Raw genomic sequence first — 26,462 nt, forward strand, 5'->3', positions numbered from 1 at the left:
TGTCAATGGACATTTTTATATTATACACTAACACTGCTGATGTATATTTTAAAAATACTGCATAAACAAGATGTATTCTATAATGTATAGTAGATATTTGCAATGATATATTTTATGCTATATACTCACTGGCCATAATATTAGGTACAGTACACTCGAACATCCGGGCCTGTTTAAAACAAGCCTGTCTTTACACTGTAAATCATGTTGAATTATTAACAAATATTACAAAATTGGATTTCGTTTGCAGTGGATACCAAGTGCACTGAAAGATACTTCTCATGCTGTCCTTTTATGTAGCTATAAGAGGTATCCAAAATCTTAGAAACAGCTGATGCAGTGCAGTTTTATATCACTGCAACAGCCATAATTATACACATAACTGGCCCTGAGCGTTTTATGAAGGCAGAAGAGCCTATGTGGGAATTAATCTCAGCGTGTTTATTTATTGTTATATTATCAAAACGTCATGTGTCAATTAATGTTTCCTATTTGAATCTTGACTTGCTCGGTCACTGAGTGCAAAACAGCAGTGTGTGTGCGTGTGTGTGTGTGTGTGTGTGTGAGAGAGAGAGAGAGAGAGAGAGAGAGAGAGAGAGAGAGAGAGAGAGAGAGAGAGAGAGAGCGAGAGAGAGAGAAACAGTGCTGCACAGGGAGCCTCTGATTGGCTGATAGTGACGGATGCTGTGCACCAGTAGGAGTCTGAACTGTACAAAGAGATCGTCTCCCTCCCCCATTACGTAGCAACACAACCACAATGCTCAGTGTAAAGGCGAGAAGGTACATCACTCATGTACTGCTAATATTTGATTTATTTTCATTCATATTTTTGACTATAAACGGATATTGTTTCCACTCACCATGTCACGTGGTAGGAATATGGATTTGGTCACTGTGGTCTGTCTTTCTTTGGATTGGAACTGATGCATTTTAGAGGAGCAAGGATGACAAAGACAATAGGACTCCGAGACTGGAGATGGCAGGCTCTTTTGTGGCATCATGTCTTCCTCTTGTGGACTACAGTGGATGCACAGACTCGTTACAGCATCCCAGAGGAGCTCAAACAAGGTTCTGTGGTGGGAAATCTTGCCAAAGATCTGTCTTTGGGACTGTCTGAGATATTTGAGCGCAAGCTGCGTGTCGCCTCTGAGGCTGGTAAGCAGTATTTCAGCGTGGATGCGGGGAAGGGAGAGCTGCTGGTCAATGACAGAATAGACAGAGAGGCTTTATGCGGACAAAGCGCCAGCTGTGTGCTCCCTCTGCAGGTCGTCATCGAGGACCCCTTGCAGTTGCATCGAATCGAGGTTGAAATACGAGACATTAATGATAACTCTCCGAGTTTTATTTCTAATGAGTTATCTTTGAAGTTAGCAGAATCTGCAGCCGTTGCCGCGCGTTTTCCTTTGGAGAGCGCGGCCGACCCTGACGTGGGAAGCAATTCAATTAAATCATACACTCTCAGTAAAAATGACTGCTGTTCTCTCCGAATAAAAGAAATGGAGGGCGGCAAAACTGTCCCTGAGCTCGTTTTAGAAAAGCCTCTGGATAGAGAGAAGAAGGCCGTGCACAAAATATTATTAACTGCATTAGACGCGGGCAGTCCTGCTAGATCCGGGACGTCACAGATTACCATACATGTACTTGACAATAATGATAATTTCCCTGTGTTTGAGAAAGCCCTATACAAAGTAACAGTATGTGAAAAAAGCCCAAAAGGGACTGTTATTATTAAGCTGAAAGCCACAGATGCAGATGAAGGTTCGAATGGTGAAATTGAATATTCATTTGGCTCTAGGACTCCAGATTCTGTCTTCTCAGTATTTAATATGAATCCTGTTAGTGGTGAGATAACGTTAAAAGGCGAGTTAGACTATGAGACAGTAAAGTCCTTTGACATTGATATCACTGCTAAAGATAAAGGCAGCCCTGAGATGGAGGGACACTGTCGAGTGCAGGTTGACGTGATGGACTTTAATGATAACCCTCCTGAAATTGTCCTCACCTCTCAGCCTAAACCTGTACGCGAGGACGCCCCAAGTGGGACTGTCATGGCCCTGATTAGCGCCCGTGATCTTGACTCTGGTAATAATGGAAATGTGACATTACACCTGAAAAAAGGTACTCCATTTGACCTGAAAAGTTCTTTTTCTAACAATTATGCACTGGTCACCAGTGGTGCTTTAGACAGAGAGAGAGTGTCTGAGTATAAGATAGAGATAACAGCCACTGATTCAGGATCTCCTCCTCTCTCCAGTAAGAAAATGATAGCTGTCAGCATCACTGATGTCAATGACAACCCTCCTGTATTCTCTCAGAGCTCTTATAATGTTTATTTAAAAGAGAACGGAGTAGCAGGCTCTATACTGTACTCGGTGTCTGCATGTGACCTGGATGCTGGTGAAAACGCCAAAGTGTCTTACTCTATCGTGGACTCTAAAGTGCACGACGTGTCCGTGTCGTCTTATGTTTACATGAACTCAGAGAACGGCAGCATCTACAGCATGCACTCGTTTGACTATGAGAAAGTCAAAGTGTTTCACATCCAGGTTCAGGCAAAGGACCAGGGCTCTCCATCTCTCAGCACCAACGCCACCGTCCATGTTTTTATCCTGGACCAGAACGACAATGCCCCCGCTGTCATTTACCCTTCCCCCCACGCAGCCTCCCACTTGAGGGTGCCCCGTACAGCAAAAGCCGGCCATCTGGTCACAAAGGTGACGGCCGTGGACGCGGACTCAGGCCACAACGCGTGGATCTCGTACAAAGTGTCTGAGGCCACAGACGCCTCTCTCTTCATGGTCAGTGTGTACACAGGGGAGGTGAGGACTAAACGTGCTGTGTCTGAGCACGACGACTCCTCTCAGAGGCTGATTCTGGAGGTCCAGGATGACGGGGAACCTGTCCAGTCGGCCACCGTCACGCTGTCCATCCTTCTGGAGGACGGTGTGAGCGAGCCCATGTTGGAGCTGAGACACAAGGCGTCTGAACCCAGCAAGACAAGCGGCAGAATCACACTTTATTTGATTGTGTCTCTGGCCTCGGTGTCCGTGCTGTCTCTGGTGACTTTGCTCATCTTAGCGGTGAAATGCATGAGGAGCAGCAGAAGCAGCGCTAGTTGCTGCACGAGACGGACACACTGTGATGAGGACAAGAAACCCAACAGAAATCTGCACATTCAGCTCAACACTGATGGACCTATCAAGTACGTGGAGGTTCTGGGAGGAGACGTCATGTCTCAGAGTCACTCCTTCAGGTCGTGCATGTCTCCAATGTCAGAGTACAGTGATTTCACTTTGGTGAAGCCCAGCAGCACCACTGACTTTAAGGAGGTCATCAGCGTCCTGGACGCCTCTTTACCTGACAGCACCTGGACCTTTGAGAGCCAGCAGGTGAGCAGAGAATGATCACATCATGTGATGTACATCTACTGTATTTGTGATATTGCTGACAGAGATTAGTATGGGTCAATTAAATCTGGTTAAGATGGTGTGGACGTGATGTTTTGTTTTATGACGTCATAACAAGTTTTATAGTAAATTTTATAGGTCATATTCCCACAAGGTTCATTTTTTAATTTACCTATTTTCCTCATAACTTTAGGCAAAAGTCATTAAATCCTGTATTTGTTTTCTTTGACTCAAATTCAGGTAGAAATGGTCAGGTTATTTTTATGTTAGATGTTTCTACGAACGTCTGCTATGCTTTTCTGCATTGACTGACAAAGGAACTTCTTTGTAAATTGCGCTCCCTTGCGGATAATAACAGCAACACCAAGAACACTTACTGAACACTTAAATGACATTCCGAAAAGACACACTGTTATGTTTTTTTTTCAAGCTTTATTTCATCACGAAAGTCCTAGTTTTACATGTTTCAGTCCTTATCATGCCGCTTGACTAATTCAAATGTTTCACAAACTTTTTAAGTGAAAAAAAAGTTCAGTGAAAGGGTAGACAATGGAAAAAGTCTCCACTGTGTGTGCAGTGGGGATTGTGTGTGTATGTGTGTGTGTCAGAGCTGTCTTCCAAAGAGGGGGAAGGCCTCTGTGGTCTCTCCCCGCCCACGAGTCTAGTGAGGCGGGAGAGGGGGAGTCAGAGCAGGGTAGAGAGCGGGGAAAGTAGTTTAGTTTTTCGGCCTCGTTTTTTTCGTCAAAGTTGGTGGTCATGATCGCGTCAAAACTGCCCGGCGCTTTTCTTTTCAAGCGGACAAACTCCCTACCGAATAGGACGGACTCGTCTTAACAAACTAACAATGGACACTAAACGGTAAGGGGAGAAGTTGCTAAGTTTCCCGGACAATGGACTGCAGACAGAGGAAGCGCTCCGGAGGAGGGAGCCAGCTGTCGAGGCTCTGCTTCTTCGTGGCCTTCCTCTCCTCCGCCTCCGCCCAGCTCAGTTACTCTGTGTCGGAGGAGCTCAGTCCGGGATCCATCGTAGGGAACATCGCGAAAGATCTGGGCCTGAGCACACAGAGGATTGTCCAAAGGGGGCTACGGGTGGTGTCTGAATCCGGCACACAGTATTTTGAGGTGAGGCAGTCGAGCGGAGATTTGGTGATTAAGCAACAAATTGACAGAGAGCAGATGTGCGAGTTGAGCTCGTCCTGCTCGCTCCACCTTCAGATACTTCTCTCGGATCCTTTGGAGATCCAGCGCGTCGTGGTGGACATTGTGGACGTGAACGACAACGCTCCACACTTTTCAACCAGCAGCGTCTCTTTGGAGGTGTCCGAGGCCGCCGCACAGGGGACAAGATTCCGTTTGGAGAGCGCGCACGACCCGGACGTGGGGACCAACTCATTACGCACGTATCACCTCGCTGCTAATGACTTTTTTATATTGAATGTAGAGACTAAAAGTGACGGCAGCAAGTTTCCAGAGCTTATAGTGGACAAACCTCTCGACAGGGAGGCACAGGCCTCCTTTGAGCTGCTGCTCACTGCTGTGGATGGAGGGCAGCCAGAGAAATCAGGCTCCACTCTCCTGCTTATTAAAGTTTTGGATGTGAATGACAACGCACCCATCTTTGATGAGCCTGTCAAGAAAGTCAACCTATTTGAGAATGTGGCACTGGGCACTTTAGTGACAAAACTGAACGCTACAGATGCCGATTCAGGTCGCAACGGGGAAATATCATTCATGTTTAGTAAATACACACCTGAGCGTGTCCTTAAACTTTTCACAGTGGATGCTAAGAGTGGGGAGATTCGGGTTAATGGTGAGGTGGACTATGAGAAAGCCACTGCATATCACATCACAGTGCAAGCCAGAGATGGGGGCTCCCCAGCCATGGAGGGCTCGTGTAACGTCATCGTGGACGTCACAGATGTCAATGACAATATGCCAGAGGTCACGCTGACATCACTGACGAGTTCCATCAGAGAAGACTCCGCCCCTGAGACGGTGATAGCCCTCATCAGTGCTCGGGACCTGGACTCTGGCAAGAATGGGGAAGTTAGTTTGACCATCCCACCTGGCCTGCCTTTCAAACTCAACTCAGCTTTTGGAATGCACTACAGCCTGACCACAGCAGGCCCCCTGGACCGTGAGACAGTGTCTGAGTACACGGTGGTCATCAAGGCCACTGACGGCGGCTCTCCCCGCTTGGCGTCGCAAACCACCTTTGTAGTGAAGCTCTCGGATGTCAACGACAACGCCCCCACCTTCTCCCAAACCTCATACTCGGTGGACATCCCTGAGAACAACGCCCCGAGTTCGCCTTTCACTGCTGTCTCTGCCACTGACCCAGACCTTGGCGACAATGCCCGCATCACCTACTCCATCTTGCCCAGCATGGTGCAGGGCTCACCTATTTCCTCTTATGTCTACATCAACCCAGAGAGCGGCCACATCTACAGCATGCGCTCCCTGGATCATGAACAGCTTAAGGCTTTCCGCATAGAAGTCCAAGCCCAGGATGCAGGGGCGCCCCCCAGGACTTCCAACGTGACTGTGCATGTATTTGTGGTGGACGTGAACGACAACGCACCCTGGATTGTACACCCCGCCTTTGCAAAAGAGAAAGGGCTGCAGCTCACTGTGCCCCCTTCTGCTGGGCCGGGGTACCTCTTAAATAAACTTGTGGGGGTGGATGCTGACAGTGGGCACAATGCCTGGTTGTTTTACTCCATCGCCCCCGGCCCGCATGCTGGCATGTTCCGAATCGGGGCACATACTGGTGACCTCCGCACAGCCCGCAAGTGGGCCGAGGAGGAAGAGGGCTCCACTTATGACATAGTGGTCATTATCCAGGACAATGGTGAGCCCCCAAAGTCCAGCTGGGTGAACATCACAGTGACAGTGGCAGAGAACGCCGCTGCCAATGATGCTCCAGCAAGACCCCACCACAAACCCTTCGCCCCCCACACAGGGATGTCGGACATCACCTTGTACCTCATCATCTCCCTTGCCTGTGTATCAGGTGTGTCTTTTATCACCTTTGCCGTCCTAATGGTGCGCTGCTTGAGGCACCGCGGCTCCGGAGTAGGCGACTCAGACTGCTGCTACTGTTGCTACGGCAACCAGCGCTCCAGCCGCTACCACCAGAGGCCCAGCAAGGACCTGCACTTGCAGCTCAACACGGACGGGCCCATTCGTTACATGGAGGTGGTGGGAGGACCCCAGGAGCCGCACACGCGTACTTATAGACCCTGCTACTCCACCATATCTAGCAGGAGTGACTTTGTGTTTATGAAGACACCCATGCTGAGTCACAGCAACACGCTCAACACCACTCTCAGCAGGAAGCACCTTACGCCTGAGGTGAGGATGATGAATGTGAGCTTTGGGAATGAAGGGAATGCTTCATACTCTCTGGCCACAACATTAGGTACACTTAAAAAGCTGCCTTTCCAAGACAATAATGCTCACTGAGGTATTGATTCACAATATGTTGATTTATTGATCAAAATAATGCATTTTTTCCCACTGCTAACTACAACCTTAGTATAAAACATTTTTTCTACTCATACCATTTAAAACTGAGCGTTATTGTCTTATTTTGTCAAATGCAGCTTCAGATGGTGCAAGTCTATCTAATAAAGAGGCTAGCTTGATAATGCTTGTAAAGACATACAAATACCCAGTTGCCCCACTAAACAGGATGCATTTGCTGTATTTTATTCTTTGAATGAATGGGAAAATGGAGGAACCATGTGTGCTTCTAGCAGATGGAGACCATTAGATGAAAGCAAGTGTTTGCTTTGTGACTGGCGAGGAAGAGCAGAACAGAGAGATGGGATGTGAAGCACAGGAAAGCACAGCACAGCTCAGGAAAGAAGAGCGTATAAGGAATGAAGGAGGGGCGGGGCTAAAGAAAAAAAGCAGTTTAAGTCTCAAAGAGGAAGTCACAGGGTCATTGGTGTGAACCCTCACTTCCTGTTGTCCACTGATGATTAGTTATCGACCCTTGGTGAACATTATGTGCCCTGTTTATATAAGTCAAATGTCTTCAACATTAATAATGGGAAGTCCAACTCTATCACTGTTTTATCCATCACGAAGCTTTGAACACACTTCCTCTGCACTGAATTAGCTCAGCCCCTGAGGTCAGCACAGTGCCATCTGTTGCTCTGCTTCCACGTGACATGTGTGCTGCAACCAGGCCAACACAACTAGTGAGGAAGAGGAGCAGATAAAGGGAGTGTGGGGGGGGCAAAAAAAGGATGGCATGGCTTTACACAGCAACAGACGGTGCTTCCTGTAATGCTTTTAGTGTGGCGGCCATCATGCTGGTGTGCATGTGCGTGAGGTTGTGAGCATTAAGTGTGACACACAAAAGAGCCCCGGTAGCAGTAGTGGGTAATTTTAGAAATGAGCCGTGAGCCTTGTTGATGACTAATGCGCCTTCACTTCCACAGCTATTCTTTTGTGTTCCAGTGTTCCAGGAGTGCTGCTTTGGAACACTGAGATTCATTTAACATACTTTAGTAGTGTACATGTTCTGCTTTGAAGGCTCCATTCCCATCTTAGTAATAACCAGCATGGTCTTGTTAGTTGGTCTGAGAGCTGTACAGGCTACTCAGGTTGTTGTGCAAATAATATACACTTTTATGGACATTAAACAGACTGGCTCATGCAGTTTTGTGTAATTGTCTCCAGGGTTTTGTCAGTTAACTCCTGGTGTTTGTGTCAGGCAAACAAATTTTCTAATCAAACACGCTTTGTGTTTCCTCATTGAACTCAGACAGGAAATTCTACATCCTCATGCTTGCTTTTGTAACAACACACATAGCACTTGCTTAAAGGACATTGGTGTGTGTTTGTCTGTGGAAGAGACACACCAGACCATCCATCCGTCCATTTCCTATGCCGCCTGTCCTCACTAGGGTCGCGGGTATGCTGGAGCCTATCCCAGCTGTCTGCAGGTGAGAGGCGGGGTACACCCTGGACTGGTCGCCAGCCAATCGCAGGGCACATGAAGACAAACAACCATTCACACTTGGATTCATACCTACGGACAATTTTACAGTCTCAAGCCAAACCAACAAAACAAAAACAAAAAAGACACCCTCCTTTCCGTTAGAGTACCTGGTGCAGTCCAGCTAAACTATTTTTTTGTAATCCCTTAAAATTCAATCACACACTAATGACAAAAAATGTCAGCTTCCCTAAACTGCTGTAAAAATATCATATAGTCATGTTTTTTACACGTTAAACTAGTGCATCTTTTCAATCAACTTCTGCCTGAAATATACCAACCTTTTAAAGGCCAGTATGTTTACGTAGCTTCACTGTTTTTTTTTAAATAAAAAACAAAACACATGAGGCCGGTAGTCCAAATTGAAATATTAACAAATTGGATTGCATTAGTTTATGTTCGGATCAATGTAATTTTAAAAAATGTGTTTTCATGGGACTTTTTTGTCATGAAGAATAAATGTTGGATTTGTTGTGTTTGTGCTAATGAAAGGAACAGAGATGACCATAGTAAAATATTTAAAAAATGAATATCTGGCATATCATTTTCATTCCACACAGCCAAATTGTCTTGAAAATAAAATACTGAATAGCACAAAATGTCCGTAGGGTCTTGTCAGGGTTAACCATCATACAGTTTATCATCTGCGTGCTTGAAGGCCAAATTCTTCCAAATAAAGCACCAGATGGAGTCAAGAAAGCATATTTTGTGTGTGCTTGCAACAAAATTATAGTCATACTAGTTGAATAGCTCACAATTTCTTATTTTAACATGACAGATGTTAGCCAGATGCTCCTGTGTGCTGATTGGTGCAGTCTAGACCCAGGCAGGTTGTAATTCTTGTTTGCTTAACTGAAACATGTGACAGATGCAGACTGGAGAAAGTGCTTGAAGCTGGCGCGAAAGTGCTATGATTTGCATGAGGTTAAATTCGCACAAAATCTTGGTCAACTCTGTGTGTTTAAATGCTTAACACTGCTACATGTCATAAGCAGAATGGTCATGTCATGCGGCCTTTTATCCCAGCACTGTGTCATGGTTTGTATTATTCAAGTGTATTCCAACCTTGGCATTGTTTGTGTGCGAATAGCGAGTCACGCAGCTGGAATGCAGGGCCTCTCTCTGAATGTTTGCCTCCACTCACGGCTATAGATCGCTTTCTGTCAGACTGACATTGTCCATTTTTAGTTTCTGAGAATCGATCGGCAAAGATGTGTGGGAGGAGCCACGTTCATATCAACCATCCCCTTCTCATTCACTTCCACTGTGTTTACATGTTGGATTGTTTTAATGCTAATTTAGCCGTTTATTTAAACATTTTGTTTTATTGATTAATTATTTGCCCGTACATTCACTGACCAAATCATTAGGTACACCTGTGGTCCTGTATCACAAAAGTCTGCCTTTATAAACATCATGATGCTCTGTTTTCATTGACATTGTCCAAGATGTGTTAATTTAATGTGTTTATTAGTGTAACTTGCAGTGGTGGAGGAGTTGATGTGCAGGTGTACCTGATGACCTGGCCAGTGGTAATAGAGCAGAAGTAACCTCTCACCTCATAAACGTGTATTACAATAGATGCTTTACTCCATCAGATGCCTCTCTTCGCCATCTTCCCCCTTGCTCAATCATTCCCCTGTGTGTGGTGCAACAACTCTTTTAATAATAGAGCGCAACATCCTGGCCCGGCTCCTCGCTCCAGGGAGCTCTTGTGTCTATTAGGAGGCACAATGTGGATCTCAGCCAGCTTCCTTCCACTGCATCAGTGCACAACAAGAGAGTGGGAAAGAGGTGGAAAGATTTGAGATGGATGAAGGTTGTTCTCACGGCGATTTAGTTGGGTTTTGTACATAAAGTAATGTGTTGTCAGTGGAAAACATATTTATGAAAACATATTCTGTATTTATTTCGGCAGTGTGACGCTGAAGCCCATCCCAGCTGACTTTGTGTGAATGGTGATCAGTCGAGTGTCGGGCAATTGTGAATGGGGTGTTGGCAGCTATGTGAACCACTACATCAGTGATATCCCTGGTTTGCTCACTACCCTAATCCCCGAATGATTCAAAATAGAGGTTTTGTGACAAAATGCAGCACAGTTTAAAGCACAGTATGTCAGCCATGTTTGCATATATGGCAAAAACTGAAATATAAGCAATATAAATATCAGAAATTAAGCTAAAGCTCACTACCGGTAATTAAGATGTTTTCTTAGACTCGGTACCTTAAGTGGTATGTACTAAAATCTGGAATATACTTCCTAAAATAACCAAAATAATTTCCCAATACAGCAAGAAAAAAACCCTTAAAGCAAGTAAAATTAAGCTTTTAGCAAGTATACAGTGTGTATCAGATTTTTTGTACATATTGTCTGTACTGCAAAAACTGATATCTAAGAAAGATTAAATACCTGAAATCTAGGTTTAAATTATTTTTACTAATAATTATTTTTGACTAAGATCTTTTTGTCTTACCATGTTAAACCAGTTTGCTTATCGAATGTAATATATACTAAAATCTTATGTGTACTTATAAGTACTTATGAGCAGTGGATGACCCTGCATCCCTGACTACGTAACTCCTAAATTGCATCAAAATTGGATAAAAGGTGGCGTGATGACGATAAATAGCATTTTAAGCGCAGTATGTCCAATATACAGTACATTGCGTCTCATTTTATTCACTTTTTGTGTGATTTCCATCATCCTGAAGTGTTAAACATACTGTGGCTGTACAGAGAGGAATGGAAGAAGAGAAAGAAATACAACGTTTTATAGCTGCTGACCTATTTATGCATATTTCTTTCATCAGTTCCATTTAGTGTTTTGGACAGATGTCAGTGGTCGTCCACTGAGAGAACATCTCTGGTTTGCTGCATCATGCACCTTTTTCCTGCTGCTCTTTTTACATTTCCTGCTCCACAGCTCTTGGAACAACATGGACGCATGCTGACTGCGTTTTTTAGTCTTGCTGCAAGACTGTACGCACGCACGCACACACACACACACACACACACACACACACACACAGATGTGTCAGCCACTAAGCAACATGACAATGTCCCGTGAGAAGTGCTGTTTGTTGCTCTTGAATGTGTATTTCATTTTGCGACTCTTCTCTTTTTGCAGCAAAAGCCACCCAACAATGACTGGCGCTTTAACCAGGGACAGAGACCCGGACCCAGTGGGTGAGTAAACTCCTCTGCCTCACACTCATGATGGAGGGACTGATGAGAATGACAAATAGTGACCAGGGCGGAGAGTACGGTGCAATCAGGCTCAGGTTGCTTGATCTTCTGGTTGCGTTTTAATACACCAAATCTGAGGGATTGTTTCCCCTCCCACATACTTTTGAGTGAGGCATCCCTGCTTTTTAAAATGGCTGCCGCAGCCTCCACTACCCCCCTCCCCCTTGTGTTCCTCTCCTCCCCTTTGCTGGCTCAGTACTGCAGATGAGTGATGGTGGCCAGAGCTGCTGGTGGGGGAGGGGAAAAGGATGTGCTTGTTCTCACCTCCTTTTCTGCCATCTGAAGGGTGTTTTTTTTTTGTTTGTTTTAATTTAATTGATGACACGTTGTACTTAGTGTTTTGGTCAGTGAGTGATAATGTTTGAGGGCTAACTACGGGAACACATGATGTTATGTTGCTCCATGTCATCATGCAGCAGCTGGGGGGAATAAATCTGGTCACCAAGCTGTTCCACACGTAAATACTGCAGGGAGCATGGACATTTTCTCGGTTAGGGACACCTGCACAATCTAATGAAAGCACAATTCTGCTTCTATTAAAACTATGAAAAATAATTGCAAAATACCAACTTCTGCTTCTGTTATGATAGTCGTACAACAATGCAAGAGTTTCTCCAGGTGGTGAAGATGGCTTCACGGAGGGTATCCACTGTCTGGAACTGATGTCCATTTTTGTAAACTTCCCTTGCCATCCATTTCCAAATGTTCTCAACCGGATTTAGATCAGGGGAACACGCAGGATGGTCCAAAAGAGTGAGGTTATTCCTCTAGCGGGCAGGCATTGTGAAGTGCAGCATTGTCCTGTTGAAAAAGACAGTCATTACCACACAGACGAGGGCCTTCAGTCATACTGCCACATCTCCACACAGCCACCTGCCGTTTTACGCCCCTGCACAACCCAAAGTTCCATTGTGCTAAAACACCAACACGACCCCATTTGTTAAGGATAGTGAATCACTTGAGAATCATTCAATAATCATAATTAGTAGTACGTCTGTTATTGTGTTTGTAGTGAAGGATTGTGGAGAACCACACTACATACTCCTGAGAGCTGTTTCTAATGTGATTTCCTGATTTACCAAGCTGAAAATATAAGGACTGCACATATGGATTTCTAGATTGTTCAAGTACATGAAGGGTTCTGGATAGTACCACCTAATCCCAGAGTTTGAGAAAAAGTCAACAGGTCTTTCAGATTGTATAACATGTTGTGTTCTTAGTCCCCACATGCCATACGGTACACACATACGATGGACGCCGAAGAGTGGGACAAGGTACTCATTTAGCCGTAGAAAGTGTCTCTCTGCCCTTCGTAGCTGATCAGCGTCTCCACGGTGACCACAACCAGGACCTGATTGGTTAATAATGGCAGAGAGCTACGTGTGATATAGTCCACCAAGGCTGTGCTGTGTGTAGCTGTACTAAACTCATAGAGCTTCTGTTCTAGTCTCCCTCAAAGTTTGATGGGGTGTGCATTTATAGGCCACAATGCCTGCTGTGGCGTAGAAAGGACTGTGGCACTATTTTTGCGTGCAGTGTTGTGTAGAAGTGCTATGTCATATATGTGTGCAAAAGAAATGGAGTTTATGTATATTTTTGTGCCTCTGCCTTCTTGTTTGTGTGTAGCCCACCATCATCACACGTGGCTTTTTCATCTAATTTATCTAGAGGGCTGCCAAAAAGTCAACAAGACTGTGTTGAGCTCTTGAGGTCAACATGTAGATGAGGTGGTTATCTCCTGATGCAGGCTTGGATCTTCCTTAAATGTCCCGCTGGCGAGGCAATAAAACACGACTGGAGGAGATAAACTACACCCTTGTCTGGGCCAAGCGTCCTCCCCCTCGACCGCAGCTCCCAGTCTTGCGCACAGGAAGTGATAACACTGACCACAGGAAGTGATAACACTGACCACAAGAAGCGATAAGTGAGAGGCTGGTTTAGCGTAAATGAAGCGCTCCCTTTTTATCTTAAGTGTGATGAGAGGAAGATGGCGGACGGCTCAAATGAAAACCACTTTGCGAGCTGGTTGCTGTGTTTACGGCCCGCCCCCGACTTATTGTAATTTATTCCAGAGGCTTGTTTGTTGTGTAGCACTCGTACAACCCGGATTAAAATCAGCATGACCCAGTTTTTAGGTGCACAGCTTGTGTTCATGCAGTGTGAGAATGAGGACAGCAAAATAGACAGGAGTTTGCAGGTTGTTCTCTACACATGCACATTTCAATAAACAAGCCCGTAAGGTGAATTTATGTAGACGACGCCCTGCTTTTTTTAAAATCATTTTTTTTAATATATATATATACATATTCAACGAGAAAGTTGAATGTCAAAAATGCAAAAACAACTGTGTGTAACCACGCTTGCTACTATATGACACATTAACCAAAGTGTGTATTTGGTGCTCTTTGTCAGCTGCTTTGCTGCCAACGCAATGCAAAAACAATTCAAAAGTACTCGTTATTTCCAGTCGGTCTTACCCTCCTTTCCCCTCCCTTCCAACACACACAGGGCTGCCGGAGGACCTGAGGTTGCCATGGGAACCGGCCCCTGGCCCCAACCCCCAACTGAAGCTGAGCAGCTCCAAGCCCTGATGGCCGCAGCCAACGGTGAGTCAGATACCTCGTCGTCGTCATGGCCAAGCCCTGCAGTTGCATAGAAATAAACATGATTATGTGTTGAATTCAATCATGTGGCGCACGTTTTGTTTGCAGTGCACACATGCTCAGTGTTGCATCATAGGCAGGTTAAATGTTCCTGTTTCTGCACATGTCCTCTCTCTCTCTCCTGCACACATGCTGGTGACTCATTTCTGTGGATGACTGTGTAATCACTTGGAAAAAGAAGCATAATGCATGTGGAGCACCAAAGTTTTCATTTCAAATACCTAAAAATGGTGCATGGACCATCTTGCAGTCGAGTTTCCGCTTATTTCCATCCTTCCACATATGATGGAAATTTTTTCCCTGTCAGCACAAAATGAGCCTTTTCGTGTCATCAGGAAGGAAAGAACAGTCAGTACGTGTGATGATAAATAAAGGTCATCCCTGACGTAACAATAGGAGGAAGAGGTATGGTGTGCAGAGTGCAAAGCATGTTATTCAACATTGGAGGCAAGGTAGTTTCTTTGCATGTTTACACAGAGTGACATAGAGGAGTTACTCTGGAGCTGGGAGGAGGAGAGAGTGTCTCTGCATTGCAGAGGCTGAGGAAGAAATATGAGCAAAGCAGTGATGCATTACAAGCAAGAGGACAACGCAAGCCTTTTATAACACATTGAATTAATACAATATCTGCTTTGCTCCAAATATGTCATCTATCACATGACAGCAGCGAAAAACAAATGACGGTGTGTATTTGACCAGGGGTGTCCAAACTTTTTCCAGCGATGGCCACATTGTGAAAAATGAAAGGATGCAAGGGCCACTTTGATATACTGTGAAGCAACACGTAGATATGCTAAGAAGTTACATATTTCAAGAAAAAAACGGCATCATACTATTAATATGAACTTCACCCTTTGCTCTAAATTTCCCGTTTTTGCAGCTGTTTTTAAAAAATATATATTTCAACTTTCTTCATAAATAATCTTCATCAATTTTCTTTTTGGAACATTATGGCTTTATTCTCATATTATAACTTTTTACCCAACCTAATTTTCCAATAGTACAACTTTATTTTGTTTTATTTGTTTCTCATCATTTTATACATTATTTTAAAAAATGTATTTTTTCTTACTATCTTTCTATACTTCTATACTTGCTATCTTTCTATACTTCAACTCTATGCTACTAAAACGACCAAATTTTTTCTCCTAATATTACAATTTCATTTTCAGAAAATTGCAACCTTTTTTCAATTTTTTTTATTTTTTATTTTTATTTTACAACTATTTAAACTTTCTTACTGTAAATTTTCTTTCATAATATTTTGGCTTTATTCCCATAATATTTTGACTTCATTCTAGTAACAGTATACCTACTTTATTTTGTTTTGTTTGTTTCTCCAATATTAGGAATTTAATTATTATTATTATTTTTAACATTTCAACAATTGAACATTGGTTTGGTTTGGTTTGGTTTGGTTTAGTTTATTTGAACATGAAGGTTACAATGGAATACATCTCGTGAATCATTTTTTGACAGTTCCACATGTCCAAAAGGAGTAGGAAGAAGCAAAGCTTATTTAATCCTACCCCCCATCCATTCTACATCTAGTACAGTACATGTAGTTCACTTCCTGGATTCCATGTCATGTTTTCAGTGATAGTCAGGATAACACATAATAGATAACGGTGAGATAACCGTCCCCCCAAAAAAAGAGAGAACATTCATAATAATGATAATATGATGACAATACTAAATAAATAAATAAATAAATAAGAACAAAGCTTTTTTTTTTTTTTTTTAAACACAACAAAGAAAATTATAAAAAATAAATAAATAAATAAATAGAAATAAATAAATAACAAATAAAATTTAATTAAATAAATAAAAAATAAAATAAAATAGAAAATAAAAAAATAAATAAATAAAATAAAATAACAAACCTGACAGAACAATCAGGACTCTTCTGCCTTGTATTTGGCAAACATCAACTGCTTGTATTGTTTTTTGAATTTGCTCATCTCTGTACATTGTTTGAGTTCTTTACTCAATCCGTTCCATAATTTAATTCCACACACGGAAATGCTATGGGTTTTCAGCGTTGTTCTCGCATATAAATGTTTTAGGTTTAATTTTCCTCTAAGATCATATTTCTCCTCTCTGATTGAGAAATACTTGATTAGATTTTTGGGTAACGAGTTATTATTAACTTTATACATTATTCTAGAACATTAGCTAACTAAAATATTGTTATTTTTCCTCATGACATTACGACAGCTTTTTTTCTCTAAATATTTTGACTCTATTCTTGTGCGTTTTTTGCTGATTCTTATATTTATGCATTTTTTTTTAAATGTCTTGTTAAATTATACTTTCAGAATGTGCCGCGGGCCAAAAATAAAAACAGCCATGAGCCGAAAATGGCACCCTGAGCTGTGCATTGGACACCCCTGGTGTAAACTAACACTTCTACTCCTGAACGGCTGCACACAAAAGAGTGAAAATTTGGTAAAGCATGCATCACTACTGTGTTGCCTGTGCTATTGTGTTTGAGGACAAATACACCACATGGTGGCGCTGTTATTAAGCCCCAACGTTTGACCTCATAAATTGGATGGTACAGCTCAATGACACCCACTGCAACTCTAGGGCGTTTAGCTGAATGGCCACCAAATTTGGTACACACCTTTAGGGGACTGACAAGCACATGTGTGTAAAATTTGAGCAAGATTGGTCAAAGAACATTGGCGCCATAAGCAAAAATATTTTTGCAGGGAAGTCATTGACCGTTTGTCTAATGATTCTACAACTTCAAGGTTATCTACATTTATGCTTTACTTTTTTTTTTTTTGTTAGTTCCGAAAAGTTTCCATTTGGGCAGCCTTTTCAACAAAAATACATACTGCAGGAAAAACATGCTTTTGTTTCATGTGGTTTTCTAAAAAGATTTATCCCTTCTTCTCCACTCCCTCTCCTCTCACACCCAAATTACCCCCACTCTCTCCCCATTTCACCCACAAGTGGGTGAGGCGACCGGCACACTGGGACCGGGCACCATGGGCCTGAGCACCCGCTACAGCCCCCAGTTCACCCTGCAGCACGTGCCCGACTACCGCCAGAACGTCTACATCCCCGGCAGCACGGCCACCCTCACCTCCAACCCCCAGCAGCAGCAGCAGCAGGCCATGGCCCAGCAGGCCAGCCAGCAGGCGCTGCCACCGCCCCAGTCAGGCCAGCCGGAGCCCCCGAAGGCCGCCCAGACTCCGGCCTCCAAGAAGAAGTCCACCAAGAAGGAGAAGAAGTAGAAAAGAAGGTGGAGGAATGCTTAATCCGATCTGATGAGAAATGCAACCCCCCACACCCCACCATGAGGTATCTTATCTAGCTGAGGTCTAAGTGGACCACATGGACGGTTCTGATGGTTCTTTGGAAGTGTCTTGAGGTGCCTAGAGGAGTATGAACACGCAGAATGCTTTTGCTTGTATTGCTTGTAATCGGTAGATATTGTTTGGCTGGGTGTGGGGGGTTATTGTGATTATTTTTTTTGCTTTTTCTTTGGCTAGGACAAGAAACCTTGCAGGGTTGACAAGGTTATCATAAGCAAGTGATGTATTCTGAGAAATGTTACTGTCTTTCATGTTGGATTTCTTGTGCTCGTTCCCTCCAGTGGGAAGTTGTAAGTATGCTTAGTTGCCATATTTCCATGTAGGCTCAGCCTTTGCAGGACCTTCAAGCATACTTCTGTGCATAGATTAATGCTAATAAGGCTGTTTGTTTTACCGCTATTACAAACTCGTCTGCATGCTCTTTAAAGGTTCAAACCACATTACAGTATACTAGTTTAGAGTTGCAAACTATGCATTGCAAAAGCAAAAGAGGACCCCCCGTCCCCGCCACCCATGCCCCCTGTCAAATCGCTGGTCAAAAGAATGCACATGTAGCATTTACCCAAGAGGAAAAAAAATCATTTTGTAACCATGGTTAAGTAATGACCTGAGCATGCACCCACATAGAGGGGCAGCAGGTGGTGTGGCAGCAGACTTGCTGTACAACCCTCTCCAGATGGACTCCATCCAGTCCAGCTGCCCCCTGAACCCGAGCCCACCCCCTCACTGCCCCGCATTGAGAGGCAAACCTGGAGAAATGCACTGATGTTGGGGTATTAGCCACACTTGGATGAAGTATTTGTCATGGTGACGTAATTTGTTTTCTTATGAAGTCTTCATAAATGGTGAGTGGGAGCGGATGGGGGTTCTGGTGGGCCGTACCCTAAAATTGTTACCTGACAGGGGTGGGGAACCAACCGTGGCTCCACCCGCTGAATGTACAGAGCAACCACCACTCATTTAAAAATGCACTGATCCAGGTTGGGGTCCTCGGTGAGGTGATCCTTCACCACTTGGCCGCCCCCCTTGACCCAGTCCCCGCCTGCCCCCCACCCGCTCCTCAGCCCCGCCTCCCTCACCTGTAAATAAACACAAGTCCTGTTGATGGTATGGGCCAGGTGTTTGTGTCTTAGGGACCGGCATCCAACTTATTTCAAAATAAAAGTCCCTCTCCACAAAGCGTGGCTCACTACTGGAATGTGTTGCATTTTGTTTTACAAGAAAATGAAGAAAAAAAAACACAGATGAAAAAAAAAAACCTATTATGAATAAAAATCTGTTTGTGTTGCAATGTAGTAACTAAGCACCATGGAAGCCAACTAACTCGTCAAAGTGTAAATAAAAAAAGATAACTTTAGATAAGGTGACACATGTAGACTAGTTAACTTGTGATTTGTGTTGCGCATATTTTTGTGTTCATTTTCTCTATCTTTTATCACCCTCGAAAGAAACAAAAAAAGATGACTTGTTTCTATCCTTCTGTAACCTCTTAATGTTCATTTTGCGGTGGTTTGATCTTGTGCATTTGTGAAAGAATGCCTTTCATTCTCTTTCTGTCCATATGAGCAAATGACTATAAATATTATATATGTGTACGTCCGTCCGCTGCTGAATTAATACTATTCTATCCTGCTGTATTATCTTTCTTATCAAATGCTTACACCCTACTCCCACCCCCAACCCCACCCCACGCTTTACCCCTGTGTTACTCTTATTTTTATGCTAATATTTATATTGCTGTTTTATTTTCTCTTGAACACTGACATTTCAAATAAAAAGATTCTGAATTCATTCATTTTTTTGTCTCATTTTCTCTGCCTAACAGCTTGGAACAGAATGTCAACATTGAGTTAATCTTGATGATGCTATTCATTTATTCAGTGCACCTAATAAACGCATTTCAGCGCGCATATTAAAAACAATTAACTGCCTACTACATCCCACAAAGCTTTGCTGTGTTCCCAGTCTGATAAATTGCAGTAATTTATCATTATAAAACATGGGAAAATATACAAGATAAAATAAGATATGCCTTTATTAGTCCCACAAGGGGAAATTCCAGGTTTACAGCAGCAAAAGCAGCGTACAAAAAGGAGACGAGAGCATAGAAAGTGCAAAATCAAAGTAATACAAAACAAGAATTATATACACTATTATTAGATATTATTATTCTATATGTACCGTTAAATATTATTAATATTATCATTAATATGATGCTCATGGCCCATATGAAGAAATAAGAGAAAATAAAGGTAAAAAAAAACCAATTACAGTAACAATGATGATGATAATAACCCACAGACATTTAAATGGGCCTGCTACCGGTTCCTAACTTCTGGCATTTGAGATTGACTTGGTGGCTTTTAGGCTTTGATTTTTAACCTATTTTAATGCAGGCATTGTATGCTGGAGCCTATCCCAGCTGACTTTGGGCGAGAGGCAGCCAATCGCAGGGCACATATAGACAACCGTTCACACTCACGTTCATACCCAATTAACCTAACATGCATGTTTTTGGAATGTGAGAAAGCGGAGTACCCGGAGAAAAGCCACGCACGCACGGAGAGAACATCCAAACTCCACACAGAGATGTCCAAGCGGAGATTTGAACCCACGTCTTCCCAGTCTCCTGACTGCGTGGCCAACATGCTAACCACCCGACCACCATACGACCATCATGGCAGAATCATGACTAAATTAATGAAATAATAGGACACAAGTATGGGCAGTAATACAATGGGTTGCATTGTTATACAATTAGCTGCCTTTATTGATGGCATATGTATATCATTACAATTCCTTATGATCATATAAAATTACCGTATATGTTTAATATATAACTGGATTATTTAATTATTCTTAATTCATAGCACAAACCAATGTCTTTAATTGGCCTAATACACCATTAATGATGTGTCTAAGTGATGTATGATTATTCCTTAAAGAAAGCCTGTGTATATAAGTGTATTCAGGGACCACCGCAGGGGGACATAAATGCCTTCCTAGCGCCATCTCAAACACAATAACACGGGGCGACTATAAATAGCCTCCTGGGATGTCAGTGAGCAGAAGCAAAAGGAGCGAGGCTTCATCCTGCAGATGTTGGATGTTGGGGGATGGAAGCTGAGGGTGACGGAGGGAGGGCATGAGCGTCTTCTCACATGGCAGCTGATGCAGCTTTTTAACGTGTCGGCACACATCCTGAAACATCACAACCACATAGATAGGTAGGGAGAGAAATATATACTACAGATCAATTAGATCCAGCAGCACAGAAACATCTCATTTGCATACCCAAAATGGCTGAATCCCCTCTCCCCGCCTCGCTGTCATTGTATTATGTGGTTACTGTGGCAACTGTCAGCCCCAGTGAGCATGCACAAATCTATGCAGCGGCCATGTTGGCAGGGTCCTGCTTCCCGACTGAGCTGCAGGAAGACAAACACATTGAACCATTAGTCAGAATGGCAGGAAACATGGCAGCTTGCACACTGATTGCTCTCACACACACGTGCACGCGCACATGCACGCACACACACAGACAGATGAGTCAAACACAGTAAAGCACTCTGTTCAGATTTTTTCCGATAGACCAGGGGCGTGACCGTGGGCCACATCCCAGTTATGGTTGCCCTCTGAGGGCCGCAGCTTTGCCTTAAATGTGTGCGTAGCTAAACTGTTGTGGTTGCCTTAGAAGACGTTTCGCCTCTCATCCAAGCAGGCTTCATCAGTTTATGCTCAAAGACTTGATAGGACAGTCCTAATCTGAGGGGATGGTGCAAGATCCAACTATTTATTCTCTCAAGTTGAGGCGTGCCCCAGCCAAGACTGGTTTCACTCATATGTGGAGCAAAACGACAGTCGTTAAGATGCAGTGGAGTGGCAACTTTGGGTGGAATGAGAGTGATTCCATCCAAACCACCACCACAACAAAAAAACTCCAGTTGCACACTTCATACATTTTCTGTCTTTTTTTTTTGGTGTGCTTTATTTCCAGGCTACAACGGATTATTAAGGCCACAGAAAAAAAATCTGAGATTTTGAGAATAAAGTTGTAGGACTTTATTCTCATAATATTCATTATTCATGCCTGAGACAGCTATGGAAAGGGGGGTCTATGACTTTTTTTTTCTCATACATTTATGACTTTATTCTCAAAATCTTGGGGGGGGTTTCAATGTGGCCCTAATGCTCAATACTCAGTCGTACCAGGCTTTCACGGTCCACAAAGAACAACGTGGCAGGCCGCATCTTTGACATCTGTGCCAGAGACTATAATGGACATAGAAATAGTCTGTTCCAGGGTCTAGCTGTCATCAACATTGAACTTTTCTATCTGTCCAAAGTTTTAAGTAACATTTCAACATTCTGACTTACCACCTGGAGGCTTGAAGTTGTGCAAGCCAATCAAGTTTGAGTACATCCCCACATGAACACTGAAGTCAATTGCTACCAAGCTAGAGCTGAACTGTAGCATACCACATGACCACTGCAGGGTCGAGGGTGGTGGAGGGAGTTTAAAGAGAAAAACTAGGTTCTTTGTTGTGGCACATCTAATGTATAGCTCTAAAGTTAGTCACTTCATCAGCTGATAACTCACAGAGACTGTCTGTGTCCTCACTGTCTCTGAATGTGGTCACACAGTAAGAATAGGAGGCCTTGTTCTCTTGCAGCCCCCACTCTATCTCGCCTAATTAAGCACATTCCCGCTCATTAGACACAGCAGACAATCCGGCAACACACATACATATTCAGTCACACATTAGACAAAATATATCTTGATGTACAGCACCAACGTCGATGTCTTTGTGGTGTGAGCCTATGACAAACTGCTGGTTTTGAGCTGCTGGCACCCTCAGGTGCTGACATTGTTGTGTGAAGCTCTGAAGTGGCATCTCCATCACTGGAAAAACAAGCAATCTCAATGCAGCAATGCTGAGGCAATCCCATAAAACCCCAATCTGGGACCAAACTCGATTCTCTAAAATGACACAGTGGTGTTTTTCAGAGACGCTCCGCAATTTGGGTGTAGACCTGAATCCAAATGAACACGTGTGGCATCATCTTGGACGTGATCTTTGTGTTGAAGTGATCAACACAACCACATTGGCTGACTTGCAAAAAACCCTGGATGAAGAGGGGAATGCCCTCCCACAACAGCGTGTGACCACGGCTGTAGGCTGAGGCTATGACAAACTGCTGGTTTTGAGCTTCTGGTACCCTCAGGGTGAGTGAGGCTCCTGTTTCTAAAAAGACTTCAATGCACCCAATGCTTATTTTTACATTAAAAGTCCCCTATTATCCTATTCTTAGTCTCAGAGGTCCCACAGTAGTGTATTGGAAGTGTGCTGCCCATAGCGTTGATGCTGGAATTTACAGTAGACTGGAGACACAGTTGTTCTTGTGTTTGTGGCTTTAATGCTAATGAGCTGTGTTGGTCCATGCTTGCCTCTGACAGGGTGGGTCACTCAATTAAGAGCTAGTGTGCGCTTTTCACACATACACTGTAATTCAATACATAATACAATTGTTCACGGCTTCGCTCCATCACCGTTTTTAAAAAATATATGAATTAACTAGAGAATCACTCGGAGAGCGCAGACCTCAACCAAGTTTCTCCCCATATTGTGATTCACACCAAAATAATAATCCTACATGACAGTCTTTGATATTTCGCAGAACGTGTTGGAAACGTTTTTGGAAACTATATAACTATATAACTATATAACTATATAACTATATAACTACAGTATATAACTATATAACTGTATTTTGTTTCCAAGTGCTCTGATCATTTTTTGTGGAGTTACATGCACTAATGCTGAAAATGGTCCTATCTCGGTGAGCTGGATCACCCCCAAAATTTCATCAGTTTTTCCACATCTCATTTCCGACCATTCCTGAAAATTCATCCAAATCCATTCAAAACTTTTCAATTTATTTTGAGCACAAACAAACAAACGAACAAACAAACAAACAAACAAACAAACAAACAGATAAACGCCAACAAAAACATAACCTTTGCACTGCGCCTGCCGGGGGTAATAAATCATGCTGTTTTGTGGTTAAACACGGCCTTTTGTGAGCCAAAAAATATGCATATTCTAGCAAATTTTCCGCATTTTTTGCCTAATTTAAGCATTTCAGATCATAAAATGGCTCATCCAAAAGAGGTGATCACAGGCAGAATTTTTCCTTCGTGACGTCATGAAAAGCAACCGTTTGAGTGCCGATCTCAAAAGTGGAGCTAACAAGTGATAGAGACGATGGGGTTCTTTTTCAAGTTTGTTGCTCATAAACAGACTGTAGGGACACGTATTGCTGTTATAACAACATTAAAGTCCATTTTGTGTAATATGGACTTTTAAAATCAGCCAACAGTACACTTGAATCAACTTTGGTGAGGGTATGATGAATGTGAGGCAACACTCCCACATGCACACCAGCAAAAGTAGTAAGCGTCACAGTGAATGAGTAGCCTCTCCTCTGAAAAAAACACCTGGCTTCCCGCCGCTGAGGGTCACATGTGATTCTTGTTAGGACAGAGCAGGATGTGATGTCATGGGTTCTTGTGGCGGGACAGGAAGTGACTCTGCGCGCTTCTTTTCGTCACCCCGCTCACTCACATCCCCTGTCCAGTGAAAAGGAAGGAACCACCCTCCCTTACAAACTTCCTCTCATCTTCCTCCCCCTTGCTGCAGCTGTGTGTCAGCTGGCTCGGTCTCTGGCTGCACACATGTTGGAGCACACAGAGCTGCCCTGTGCTTGGACAATGTGCGAGATTGACTTTCAGCAGACACACACAAGGCATGAAGGCCAACTTAATCTGGATTTATGTGGGGATGACTGATGATGGAATGTATATTATTTGCAATGCCACCATCGACTTAAGCACCAGATGACACACTTCAGTGAGGATGGCGTCTGAAGCTTCCAAAGTGGCTGGGAATGTTTTCTCCTGAAACTCACAGGAGGAAGACAGACTCTCTTCCTCCTTTTTTTGGGATGAATGTGCCTTATAAAAAATAGATAAGGAGAAGAACTCACTCTTCCAAAATAATGTGACTGTGCACATGGCCTCACTTATAAGGTTAGGGTTTATGGACTGATAGACTTTGTAGCCACAATATTAGGTACTAGGTTTTTGAAAAAAAACAATATCTTTATTTTAGTTAATACACATACACTCAATTTTCATATACATCATGTAAAAAAAATGTCAATAATGTAACATTATATCTCATTAGTCACAACAACATATAACATAACAAGTCAGTATCAGTATTGTTTTTATGTTAATTACCTTTATGGGGATTGATAGTAAAGAATATTATTTTTTTTATTCAATTATTATTATTATTATTATTATTATTGTTATTATTATTATTATTATTATTAAAACATGAAATTAAAATTATTTATCAAATGTAATCAATAAGAAAAAAAAACAATACTGATGTAAAAAATAAAAATAAAAATAAAAACAAAAACAAAAATAAAAACAAAAATAAAAATAAAAATAAAAATAAAAATAAAAATAAAAATAAACACTCTTTATTTTCATTAGTCAATAAATCTTTTTTCCACAGTTTTTAGATCATTTAAACTAAATATTGAAAACAACTTTCAGCATCACTATCCCTGGGTTTTAAAGTTATTACAGTCTAAAAACAAAAAAAAACAATTCACCATGTTTCTCACAGACTACTCTAATTTGGGTGTTTTTAGCTGAAAGAAAGGCAGCGGCCATTGAGGCACTGGGGGCTGAAGTTGCTATGGCTAACCTTGGCCTGATTTAAAGAGACACAGTAATGTGCTGGATGCACACTGGCCTGAATCATGGCGCTGAGGCAATGTGGAAGAGGAACACAATGCTGCCTTTCAAAGCTCTCTTTTTCTTCTCTTGGTGTGAAAAGAGTCCTCTCTACTCTACGCTTTCTCTTACTGCAGTCATGTTCTCGCCCCATCTCCTCTGCCAAGATCTCTCACCCCTGTTTTCTCAGCTGGGAGGATGGGGAACAGACAGGGAGGGAGAGACTGCAGGGAGACAAGGAAGAAGACGGGGGAGAGACTGGGAGGAGACTGAATTTAGGCTATGAGAGTGCACAGTGTCAAATGCTTGAGTGTGTGCATCAAAGTGCAAGTTTGATCAGGTGTGTACAAGGTCACATGATCTATAAAACTCCTTTCGGTCAGCTGGATGGATGGAAAGTTTTAGGGCAATGGGAGCGTGCATCTGGTGCAGTGAGGTTTGAGGGTATCCTCTTCCCCCCACCCTGCTTGCGCACACACACACACACACACACACACACACACACACACACACACACATAACCCCAATCCCTCTTTTACAAGCCCTAAATCCTGTATACTTAATCAGCTCTCTCCTTGCAGCCCCCACACCCCCATTACTGTGCTCCGTATCCCATCCAGCTCCCTTCACCGCTGTGGTCGTCATGGAAACAAAAAATTCCCCATTGAAAATGTGCGAGTGTGCTATACAGACACTGAGATAGAAGCATGTGGACAACTCTGTGCCATGCTGACAGGTGTTGCCACGGAAATGGTGCAGCTGTTGCATGGATATTTCAGGCTAACAGGCATGTCTAAGATGGCATGTCCAAGACCTTCTCTCTGCTTCTCAGTCCACGCGCAAGCACAGACGATCAACCAAAGTATTGGGACACCGTCTTATTAAACCTACAGGGAGTTGAGTGAAGCGCTATATTGGGTAGGGGTTAGGACTGAGGTTAGCGTAAGGATTTGGTTTTGCGGTTTTGTTAGGATTCATATTTGAATTAATCGTTAC

General features: G+C 43.0%; 1 protein-coding gene across 1 annotated transcript in view; it reads left to right on the forward strand.

Annotated features, from left to right (window-relative positions):
* The window catches only part of LOC129189593 (uncharacterized), a 44,959-nt gene extending 25,515 nt beyond the window's left edge, over positions 1–19,444 (forward strand). Inside the window, exons 10-16 of the mRNA XM_054791416.1 lie at positions 876–3,389; positions 3,985–4,117; positions 4,287–6,760; positions 11,546–11,604; positions 12,885–12,938; positions 14,173–14,270; positions 17,289–19,444. Of these exons, the coding sequence (XP_054647391.1) occupies positions 876–3,389; positions 3,985–4,117; positions 4,287–6,760; positions 11,546–11,604; positions 12,885–12,938; positions 14,173–14,270; positions 17,289–17,572 (5,616 nt within the window). The 3' untranslated portion in view covers positions 17,573–19,444. The remainder of the gene's footprint in view (positions 1–875; positions 3,390–3,984; positions 4,118–4,286; positions 6,761–11,545; positions 11,605–12,884; positions 12,939–14,172; positions 14,271–17,288) is intronic.
* The last annotated feature ends 7,018 nt before the right edge of the window (positions 19,445–26,462 follow it).

This window comes from Dunckerocampus dactyliophorus, chromosome 11, assembly GCF_027744805.1.
Source record: "Dunckerocampus dactyliophorus isolate RoL2022-P2 chromosome 11, RoL_Ddac_1.1, whole genome shotgun sequence".
Classification (NCBI taxonomy): domain Eukaryota; kingdom Metazoa; phylum Chordata; class Actinopteri; order Syngnathiformes; family Syngnathidae; genus Dunckerocampus; species Dunckerocampus dactyliophorus.